General features: G+C 34.8%; 1 protein-coding gene across 1 annotated transcript in view; it reads right to left on the bottom strand.

Annotated features, from left to right (window-relative positions):
• Window positions 1-743: 743 nt before the first annotated feature.
• The window catches only part of LOC129004848 (small subunit processome component 20 homolog), a 45,570-nt gene continuing 34,796 nt past the window's right edge, over window positions 744-11,517 (bottom strand). Inside the window, exons 31-37 of the mRNA XM_054433514.1 lie at window positions 10,307-10,456; window positions 9,793-9,975; window positions 8,267-8,558; window positions 6,596-6,840; window positions 5,386-5,535; window positions 1,714-1,986; window positions 744-973 (exon numbers count right to left, since the gene is read on the bottom strand). Of these exons, the coding sequence (XP_054289489.1) occupies window positions 824-973; window positions 1,714-1,986; window positions 5,386-5,535; window positions 6,596-6,840; window positions 8,267-8,558; window positions 9,793-9,975; window positions 10,307-10,456 (1,443 nt within the window). The 3' untranslated portion in view covers window positions 744-823. The remainder of the gene's footprint in view (window positions 974-1,713; window positions 1,987-5,385; window positions 5,536-6,595; window positions 6,841-8,266; window positions 8,559-9,792; window positions 9,976-10,306; window positions 10,457-11,517) is intronic.

Raw genomic sequence — 11,517 nt, 5'->3', positions numbered from 1 at the left:
AATAGTGTTCAGTATTGTAATAGTATAAGTTATACTCTACTTATTTGTTACCGTTTACGGTACCGGTATACTAGTTGTTATTGTTTAAAGTTAAGTTTTTGTACATTTTCAATAGATAAGTTTCACATAATGTTTGTGATATTACATGGATCAATACAGTTTACTCATAATTTTTGTTTTTTTGTTATTTCTATAATGCAGTAAGCCCTATTTATAACGGTACAAAGAAAGTGCCTTTCAATTTATAGTACCTTTTCTAGCTAGTTATAACTTGTTCAAAAAGTGTTTTCAATGAATTTTCACATGTATCTAATTTCAGTAAATACAATACATGTAATTTGTATTTTTCTTCAGACATTTTGCTAATACTAAATGTATACATTTACTATATTTCACAATCAGCTTATTGAAGAGTGGAATTGTATTATCATTAATGTTTTTTGCAATTAAAATAGTATTGAGTTCAGTATTGTAATAGCATAAGTTATACTCTACTTATTTGTTATCGTTTATACTAGTTGTTATTGTTTAAAGTTAAGTTTTTGTACATTTTCAATAGATAAGTTTCACAAAATGTTTGCGATATTACATGGATCAATACAGTTTATTCATAATTTTTGGAGTGTGTGTATATTTTATAGCCTAAACTCCTTCAACACTCAAGGTTCAAAGTAACTCGTCTAAGGTTTAGGAATAGAAATGTATTTGTGAAATGCAAGGTTTTAGAAAGGAAAAACAGACTGTAAATTGATAAAAATATTTATGTACAGAAATATTTACATAGGTACATTACATCAGTTGTAAGATTTACACAAATATAACATCATGGGCTGTCAAAACCGTTCGTTTTAAGTTTTGGTTTTCTTTTTAGTTTTCCCTTTTTAGCCCCTTCTATCTTGCGTTTCTTTTGCTCCTTCTTCTTCAATTGTTTGCTGATTTTCCGTTTGGCAGCTTTTTCGGGTTCACGGACAGCCTATTACAGAGGTAAACATTATTAACACTTACACTGTTTGAAGAAAACCTGGAGTCTTAATATGATTCTTGAGACGCCACAATGGTGGTATTTAAATTGCTTGTAGTGTTTTAGAATAACATATTTTGGTGGTTTATAGGACAAATTCTAGAAAATACTTAAAATGCATGCAGTCAGTGGCAAACTATCCTTGTCCTTTTAAGCACTGTGACAAATGTGTAGTATTATACATACAACTTATGGAGAATTAATTTATTTTTTGAATGATAGTTGAAGACTAAAAGCATTTCTCCATCATTACAGGAGTTCACGGCTAAATGATAAACGATAAACAATCATTAAGGGGGATAAGGTTTCCAGGTTTGTAGTATCAAACAGGCTTCAATTCCAACTGATGTAAATGCACTTTCTCATCACATTATCCTTGAAACACTTTAGTCTGCTAGTTATTATCTTAGTTTGAACTGTTTATAGTAGTTTCCAACACCAGGAAGCTCAAGTATGGTAAGAGCCTAAATCAGCCATCATAGCAATGTGCCTTACATACCAGAAATAATTTAGAGTCACTTCATTAAAATTGCCCTTTATAAGCATTACTACTAGCTCCACCGCATTAGAGCATCATCCCACCAAAACACGGAGCAGTAATAACTTGAGTTACAATCTGGGTTTAGCTTGAATTTTGATTGATGTTTCTACAATTAAAAGACTGATAAGAAAATAATTTTAGAAGTCATTACCAGTTGAGCTCTTTCCTTCTTTCGTTCTGCCTTTTGAATTTGCAGTTTTGTCGTCAATGAGTTGAGAAGTCTGTTGTATTCCTCAGATCCGACTTTCTTCTTCACAATGTTGGCGGTTTCCTTTGCTGCCTCTTTCAGAGACTTCTTGTCCTCCTCGTCAGGGATGTGCAGCTCTCGTACGATGGGTGACATTATCAGAGGCAGGTGAGGTTTCCAAGCATCAGGGGCCAACTTGACCACCAACGCTGCCAGCCAATTGTAGCACATGGTGCGCTGAACATTGCAAAATCAAACTTAATACTATAAAAACTACTTTTTTGCAACACTACGTTGAAATGACTTGTTTTCGTTACATGTTTATCACCTACGAAAATTCTTCATTACATTGTTTACCACGGCAAAAGAATGTTTACTATGCAAAAGTAACGTTTACTATCTTTTTTGGAATTTGACGTTCTAGTTTTCAACAACCGAAGGCAATATTAAATGTTATTGACACTATAACCTGAAAAATGCTATTAGTTTTGTAATGTTCAACAAAATAATTAGTCGTTGTAGTGTAGCGAAAAGTAGATAAATAACGTCTTTATTTATCCAGCGTACATCAGGTACAAAGTTCGGTTTTACATGCAAACTTTTGTCGTATACAAGTAATTCAAATTAAATTAAGAAAATTAAAAAGCAACATTCTTAAAAAAATAAAAACTAATAAAAAAGGAGCATATCTTTAACACTCTTCTTAAATGCCATTATACCTTTTTTTTACCTCTGATCTGATGGTAAAGCATTGTAAACCAGGGGTCCAAAGTAGAAAAGGGCCTTTTTACCCGAATCAGTTCTGACCCGCTGCAACAAGCCTTCGTGACGAGTACTGCGCTCACAGACCTCAGATCTTCGTACCAACTTGGTATTCAGATACTGAGGCTGGTTTGTCAGCAGCGTCTTGTGAACCAAAATTTATGTTTGGAGATAAGAGATTTGCTGTATGGATAGTGCTTTCAATCTGAATTCACTAATATGGTCAAATTTCTTCAAATTATAAACAAACCTCAGTGTATTATTCTAGAGGTCAGTATTTTGATTTTTTCTTTTGTTAAACAACCAGAAAAGGTAGAGAGGCAGTAATAGATGGATGAACCACTGCTTGCAACTATTTGAAGTTTTGCTGAAGTAGGCAATATGAACCTCAACCTGTGTAACCGTCTCAACTTGCCAACAGCAACACGACAGATACGGCTCATTTGCTCAGAAAATTTAATAGTCATCCAGATGGACACCAAGGACTCTTAACGAAGAACAAAGTGATAAAGGCGTATCATCTAAAGAAATCATCATACTACTCCTATTAGGACTCAGTCCGCCCTGCAGAGAAGAATTACTGACATGCAAAACTGAGCACTTATCAGGATTTAGTTGCAGTCCATGATCATCAGACCATTGCTTAATCACACTCAGATCGTAATTCACATTCCTGATCGTGTCAAGGAGATTCGAAAATGGAAAGGAAGCAATACAATGTGTGTCATCTGCATATGAATGAATAGCACAATACCTCAATTGACTCCCAAGGTCAGAAGTGTAAATCAAGAAAAGGATCGGCCCTAGGCATCTACCTTGCGGAACACCTCTAATCTTTGGCAAAAAGTCTGAAGCTTTCAGATCAACCTTAGTCTATTGGGACCTATTGTTTAGGTAAGAGGAAACCCAGGATACAGAGGTTACATCAAATCGGTAAAACCAAAGTTTAGCGAGCAGAAGATCAAAATCCACCGAATCAAAAGCTTGTGAATAATGCAAACCAGTGACAAAACTGGTTTGGTAACGTTCAAAACACAAGTAAAAGCAGGTCTATACATATTCTCTATATATATTAAAATTTTTAAAAACATGGTCTCAAATATGTAATGACTCACTTTCTACTCTTGTTATGAAATATACTATTAATAGATTTTTTAAATCATGAGGTGACAATATTGCCTGTAAGTTTCAGACATGGCAGAGAGGAAAAGTGCATGTACAGTAGTATCAAAAATTAATAACGTATGAATGAATAATAGTATATTACGTTACTAGTTCTGAAAATAAGTGTTTAACGGACGAGTGACGTACGATAGTTTATACCATACTAAATCTGACTAACAATCACTAACTAATGTAAATATTGGAGAACTATCAAGAACTAACAAAGAACTTAACGATTGGTATATAGATGTAAGGCTTTTAGTCAGGAAACGGTGCCCACTGGAAATTGTATAATTGTGAAGTTAGCGTACCCACTTTGTATGCCTCATAACTTTTTTATTTTTTGAGAACTAACAAAAATATTGGAGAACTATCAAGAACTAACAATTGGTATATAGATATAAGCATTTTTAGTCAGAAAACTGTGCCCGCTGGAAATTGTATAATTGTGAAGTTAGCGTACCCTCTTGGTATGCCTCGTAACCTTTTTATTTTTTGAGAACTAACGAAAATATTGGAGAACTATCGAGGGCTAACGATTCATATAGATGTAAACATTTCTCATCAGAAAACGGCGCGTGCTAGAAACCGGAAGTGTGAAGTTAGCGTACCCACTTATTATCGGCTATAACTTTTTTTTTGAGAACTATACGCTAATAGTGTGGATACACTAATATGGGTACGCCAACTTCACAGACCTTGTATAGTAACAGGTGAAAAGTAGTTCATCCAGCTTTATTCATTGAATGATATTTACTACAATCCAGCTTTATTCATTGAATGATGACATTTACTACAAATAGGCCAGTGGCTTATATGTTTGTTGTATGAACGGTCAGGAGTTCATGTTTGAAATCCCATTTTTAGTCTTTCCTTGTCTACCATCCAAGGACTAGACTTACGAGATAATATTTTAAGGTTTCAACTATGCTAGATTAAATTAATATTGGCCAATAAATACAGTAAGTATTTTTTCAAACAAAATGTTCACGTTAAGGTCCAACTCTTATTTGAACAAGTCCCAGGCACATATCAATAATGTGCCTACACTGTCTTTATACCAAGCACTTGTTCCCCATCATTTTCATTCAACCCTTAATATCCTTGGGACTAAGTTTACATTGTGTCAAGAAATGCTGGAAAAGAATAGTAATATAAGAATAATAAATGCTGCGGACAAGACTTTTTATTAGGCTTAAACAGCAAGTATTCCAAAATTCATTGTTTTTGTCCTGTACCAAATAATGAATTAATAAACCTGAAAACTATGAAAAGTTGATATGTAGGCCTACCTACTTTTAAAGGTTATGAGTACTTATGAGAACGATTTGGTTTTAAATATGGACCTAAACATCCAGTTGATAATTCCATGGTATTTTTACTTTTGAATTCTAGTTTGGTTATTAAATTATGACTAGCACCAACACTTATGCCGAGCAGGCATAAAGAAGTTCTGCCTTAAAGGGTTGTATATCATTACTTTGAATAATTTTTACTGAAATGGAGACCATACTAAGGTATATATAACAATCTTAAAGGCACAAACCAAGACTTAGCACTAATCCAACAAGATTATTAAAATATAGAAAGTTTTTAAGGTTTACACACCTAAATATGAAAAATTACATTAGACTTGCACAACCTTAAATTTAAGGAAACCAACAGAGAATTACAAACTAATAATTTGTATGTACAAATGAAATAACTTACCAGAATTGTGAAGTTTGGTGCATGAACAACCTCTGAGTGTATGACTTTCCTGATTCTTCGTACAAGCCACTGCAATGTTAAGGGTTGAGCTGCATTGTCATTGTGAACATGTTGGACCACTTCAGCCAGAAAAATCAAATTCTTCATTGTCTACAAATAAAAGGAAAACGTTGAAATTGAAGGAGTGATGAGACAAGGAAACAAAGAACAGTAGTTGCATGAACCACTCACTGGGTAGTCTAAAAATAAAATAACATTTCCTCTGTTAGTTTTTGTTAATGTTATTGTAATCAATCAATCATTAGACAATGAGAAGATGCACCAGTAGGTACATTTAATTCCATGTTAAAAACATTTTGTTAAACTAGAACCTGGGAAAACTGAAGCCTTATCTAAATAAGTTGGGAAAGTAATTGGGTAATAGGAACTGTTTACGGTGGTGCACAATAGGGTGGGCTCGGCCAACGGAATGTAACGGAGCAGATGATGACACATCTTATACCATGTTTAAGATGAGGTACAGTCAAACCTCTATAAGACAAATTCCAAGGGGTGGGGGAAAAATTAGTATTAAATTATCGAGGTATTCTTAATAAAGAGTTTAGTTTTATCGAGGTTTAATACTGCTGTTATTCGTCTTAATCGTCTCATAGATATTTCTCCTCGTTCTGATATAACGTCTATGGAATAAGATTTTTATGGGCAAACTCTGAATCATTGTTATTGCTACTAAAGCTATTTTTAAATGTATTATTTTTTCAATCATTGTTGGAGAGATGTTAAACTCCTTAGCGATGGTGATTTTCTTCTTCATTGGGTTTTCTTCCATATGCTTCAAAACATTACGCTTAACCTCTACTGTTAGCGCTGTTTTTTACTTTTTCCCTGCCATTCCTTTACACTTAAGATACGCACAACTCTAAAACAAGGGAAAACACAGCCGGAATGGTTACTGGACACTGCACAGTGCACAGGCACCTGCCAAACAATGACTAAGGAAGGAAGAGGGATGGGTGGGGGTTTCATGTTGAGACAAACTTCTGTTTGTTTTGAAAACTACGTACTATGGAGGTTAAGATCATGAGAAATACGTCTTATAGAGGTCGCATTTGTCTTATACAGGTTTTGTGCTAAAAATTACTATTCTAAAACTGTCAACAACTAAGACAGAAGTGGGATGTCTAGTTCTATCAATAGACAGTGTAATGACCTGCATGAGCAGTTTCTCGTTGAGTTCAATGCCAGGAGTGAACTGAGAGCAGAGGTCCAGTATGAGACTCTTGAGAGTGTTGCGTGTGTCACAGCGAAGGTAGCCGAACCCTCTCTCTTGCTGCGGAGAGTTGGCCAGCTCGGCCACCTGGGTAGGTGTCATCACACTCAACACCTTGCCTATGAACTGAGATGCCGCCAGTCTCACCCACTCGTGAGGATAGGCCAGCAGCGTCTGTGCACCTTCTGCAACATAGGAGAGCAATTATGTCTCGCAACACAATAGCACAGTATTGTGACTTGGCGGTTTTGCAATTCATGAAATTAAATAAGGTTGCTACAAAGTCTTAAGTTGGGCAAAAATTTATTGTGGAAAAAATACTCCAAGCTTACCAAGAACTGTAGCAAATTATCACGATGCTGCGGAAGTGTTTGCTAGTATTCGCTTGGATAAAATGAACAAGTTGCTTCTATTCAAAAGGCATTTAATGGCATGATTTATAGTTAGGCCAAAATATTTTATTTAAGTTCACATGAGTAAGCGTAATAAATTTGAGCTTCAATAATATATTTCATTACTAGGACCGAAAGTGGCATTTTCCGGCGCGCGCTCAAGTTTTTGTGTGAGGCGAAGCCTCACACAGGGAAGCCCAATTTTAAGAGCTATTTTCACGTACGAGGCGAAGCCAAGGACGGGAATAATGGAGCAAGTGCCGGATAATAACTTTCGGTACGAGTTATGAACGATACTTTTCATCACGACGCAAAAATACACAAACACAGAATAGCAGACCTCAGTAATATTACAATAATTATCTATCAAACAATTTGTTTAAACATAAAAATGAAATAAAATATTCTAAAGGAAACCTTCCTATATTTCTCAATACTTCAAACATCAAAATAAAAGATTAAAACAACTTTGAACAATACATACAGCGGATTTAAATCATTAAATTAAACCGTAACAAAACACTAGCGCGCGTAGTGAATAAATGGAAAACTAATTGAGAGCGAGGGAAAATCAGCTGATCGATTTTCCCTCACCCTAAATTAGAGCTAGGGAAACGGCTACTTTCATTGATGTCGGCTGTTATCGAAAATAGTTACTTTCGGTGAGGAGTGATGAAAAAGCATTAATTTTTACATAATTACTGCAATATACATAGAACACAAATAAATATACCAATCAATAATAAAATCTTTGAAGTCTATCCATACAAAATCTAATTTGTGAATTAAAACAAACTAAAAGTGCATTAGCACAAAAGACAAGTCATCTTTTGCAATAGCCTGAGTATTCTTTATCACATGGTTAATTCTAATGCTGATGCTATGCTCATATTGATATAGTATAGGCTAAATATAATTCACCCTTCGGGACTAAATTTTGTCTGGCTTTTAAATCCTTGTGACAAAACGACAAAACAAATATGGGAGCTTACTTTTGAATTCAAATACAGTTATTTGATCAATAATAATAATATTGGATCAATACGTTGTTGCATAAAAATTCATCTATAATTCAGTGTGAAAATAAATACTTGATATTGAGAGGAATAATAGATGTTTAGTAAGCATTCAACAACAATAGTCTGAACGCAAAAACTATTACACATTCTTCTCCTTTTTATCCTAATTATCTAATTTTTTGTAAAAATAAATTTGTTACCTGCTAAAATTTGAGTATTTTTCATATTGGTCTGATCAGTCAACATGGAAGGACATAAAGAACTTAGTTTTACAATCAAATGCAACAATTGATACAAGTGATGGTCCTTCAGCTGTTCTTTGATATTAAATTTTTCAACATCTGTTTTTGCGTGAGGTTTGAACTCCTTGATTTCCACTTTCATCAGCTCCACTATGAGAGGAAGAACTTTATCAATTCGTTGGTCAAAGCCAGTTTTCTCCTGTGATGCGAAAAGCCCACAAAGCTGAACTGCAAGTCGGCGATGAAGCAGCTAAAAAAATGTTGTAAAATAAAAAAAAATTCAAAGAACATGTTTGAAAATAAAAAAATAGATTATGTAAAACATGTTATCAGTATTCTATACTTTTAATACATTACTTTTAAGTTTTAAAACTGAAATGGCGACCATTCGAAGGTAGGTATTTGAAGCCAAGTATGAACACAGATGAATGTAGGACGAGTGGCACGATCTTGTAGTTTTGTTACTGACTAAGGCTGACATGTTCCTTAGACAGGAATGTTACTTAATAGCCCCTACAGCCAATGGTAACTAAGAAACCTACAGTTTATAGTGGAATCCGAACAAATTTTAACTTGTAATTTACAAATTGGTCTAATTATCGATTGTACTGCGGATAGTCATAGTAGGCCTACTCACTAGTGCAGACTAATCCACACCAAGGAGTATCACATCCACAGATCATCCCTAAATATCCACTATTCGTGACCTCAAAGTAGCTGGATTACAGGACGACGCCATGGTCCCAGTCTAAATATATTTTAACTTCTAGATGGTCCACAATTTTGTTTGTAAGATGAAATTGACAATAAATACTTTACAAAGACAAATTTTTAAGTAATTCTTATGTATGATTAGTTTTTATTCATTTAATGAACAGGCCACTGCAAGTGTGCAATAAGTGTGTAATTCGTAAGGACACTTATGTCGAATGTACGATCCCCTATTTACAAAATGGCATTAGACAGCTAGGAAGTTATCCAACTTAATATGTCAACAGTTGGCCTCTACAAGAAGGTCAACAGTTGAAGTCTACGCCTACATCTGCTATCACAACTGTATCTTAATATTATTATGTTTTAATAAACATATAATTCAATAATCCAGCAGCTTGCTGCTGAAAACAACGGGATTTGTCTTACCCATACATGTTCTGATTTGGCTGGACTTTGAAAGTGACATAATGTCCAAAGACTGAAAATCAGTTGAACTTGAACAAGACTAAAATCAACATCTACCGTCTGATCATACCATAGACAAAAAGAATTAAATTTAGACTGTCAGCCGTGCAGTGGTTACCATAGGTTCTGGCGCACGCCGCTGAGAGCGCCATGTAGTTACTTAGCGTAGGCCGTAACTACATGGCGCTCCCAGTGGTGTGTGCCAGAACTTATGGTAACTGCAGCACAGCTGACGGTCTATATTTAATTCTTTTTGTCTATGATCATACTCACATGGGGGTCTTAAAACCAACTAAATCATGTACCTTTTTATCTTGCATCCACAGAAGTACGATATCAAACAAGCTTTCCCTCACGTTGTTATTGACCTTCTCGAGCAAAAGTGTGACAATGTCTGCGGCCATCTTGCGACACACTGGCACATCATCATTGACTAGTCTTGCAGCCACGGTCACAAAAATAAACCCACTCTGTTCCTTCAAAATATCCTGGAAAATATAGGGTGTGAAAAAAACTGTGTTGGAAAAGAATAATAATGAGTTGTGATTTTGTTTTTACTTGGAAATTTAAATATTGACTAATATAGATTTGGCGGTATGCTATTATCGCTCACCCAGCCCAATAAATAAATTCATTTGTTTAGCTTCATTGGGGCACATGATGCAAAGACAAAATTGAGAATACCTTTGACATGAATTCATGTCCTGAATTAAAATTAATGGCAATAAAAATAAAACATATCCTGAAAACATTAATGACATTTATAGTACCGGTAATCATAATTTTATTAATTACTGGTTCCAAGATCAATTTACTCACTGCAGGTAAGGTAATTATAAGAGTTTTGATCATTTCCAAAGCACTTTCTCTTCCTGGTTGAAGTTCATACTCCAACTGTTGCAAATACCACGTCAGATGTTTTTCAAATTTCTTCCCCAGAGCGTATTCCATAAGATACTGATGGAAAACCTAAAAAAGTGATAAAATAGACAAAGGTTGACGTGACTTCTAACCATAGATCATTCTGCTGTAAAATAATGATTTTCAACAAAAATTATCAAAATTGTCAAATTTGACAACCCATTTTTTTTACTTTCTCTACCTATACACAGTACAGTAGACCCCCTCTCAACCGACCTCGTATTAACCGATAATCGGATTATCCGCCTTACATTGTAAGATAATACAGTTTGTTTTAACCGACCTTGCTTTGAGATCAGTTCGGCTTAACTGCCGCTTTCTAGGAATCTCGGCATTTCCGCTCCCACGCTGGGCGGTGAGAACTGAACCTTACGCTTATCTCCACAGGATATGACTAAGAATAAGTTATTTTGTATTGATCACAAAAAATATAGCATAGGTATTGTCAGTTTGTCATCATCATTCCTAGCGCACATCCTGATCTGATTTGTTATCATTGCGGCAAATTTATAACATCGTAAAGTGCGTTACGATTTTGAGAACTGATTATCTTATCGCTGGAGTAAACAAACAATGCAACTTGTAGGGAGGGCAGGGAAGGGGGGTTAACAACTCCAAGGTCAAGATAGTTTTTGTGCCTCGAGCCTCCAGTGAGAGGCTATAAATAAACATCCTGTCTTTTAACAAAATGGTTGCTTGTATCTTTAATTTTGACAAAAGGTTTTGTACTTTATTACGATGGATTTGGAAAGCATAAATTAATACATAGTACAGTTATTAAAATAGGAATTTTTATTGGCTCTTGCCTAGTACTATAATATATTCCACTGAAAGTAGGCCTATTTGACTTAACCGTGTTTTGTGTTTATTTGTGACTTTTATATCAATACGAGAAAGGAGATAAAAGTAGTTTATTTTATAAATAATGCAAGTATGACTTCAAAATAATGATTATAGGTATAATTCCAAATGAATAGCACTTCATTATGTTATGATTTTAGGGATTCCCCATTTTAAACGACCTTTTGAGTTATCCAACCTAGGTCTGGTCTGGTCCCATTAGGGTCGGTTAAGAGGGGGTCTACTGTATATGGAGAAAGTACTGTTCT

The sequence above is a fragment of the Macrosteles quadrilineatus genome, unplaced genomic scaffold (genome assembly GCF_028750875.1).
Source record: "Macrosteles quadrilineatus isolate MER2022 unplaced genomic scaffold, UCM_ALF_1.0 Scaffold_12__1_contigs__length_5162894, whole genome shotgun sequence".
Taxonomy (NCBI): Eukaryota; Metazoa; Arthropoda; class Insecta; order Hemiptera; family Cicadellidae; genus Macrosteles; species Macrosteles quadrilineatus.
Note: the sequence above shows the minus strand (reverse complement) of the source record. Positions and strands in the feature narration are given on the sequence as shown.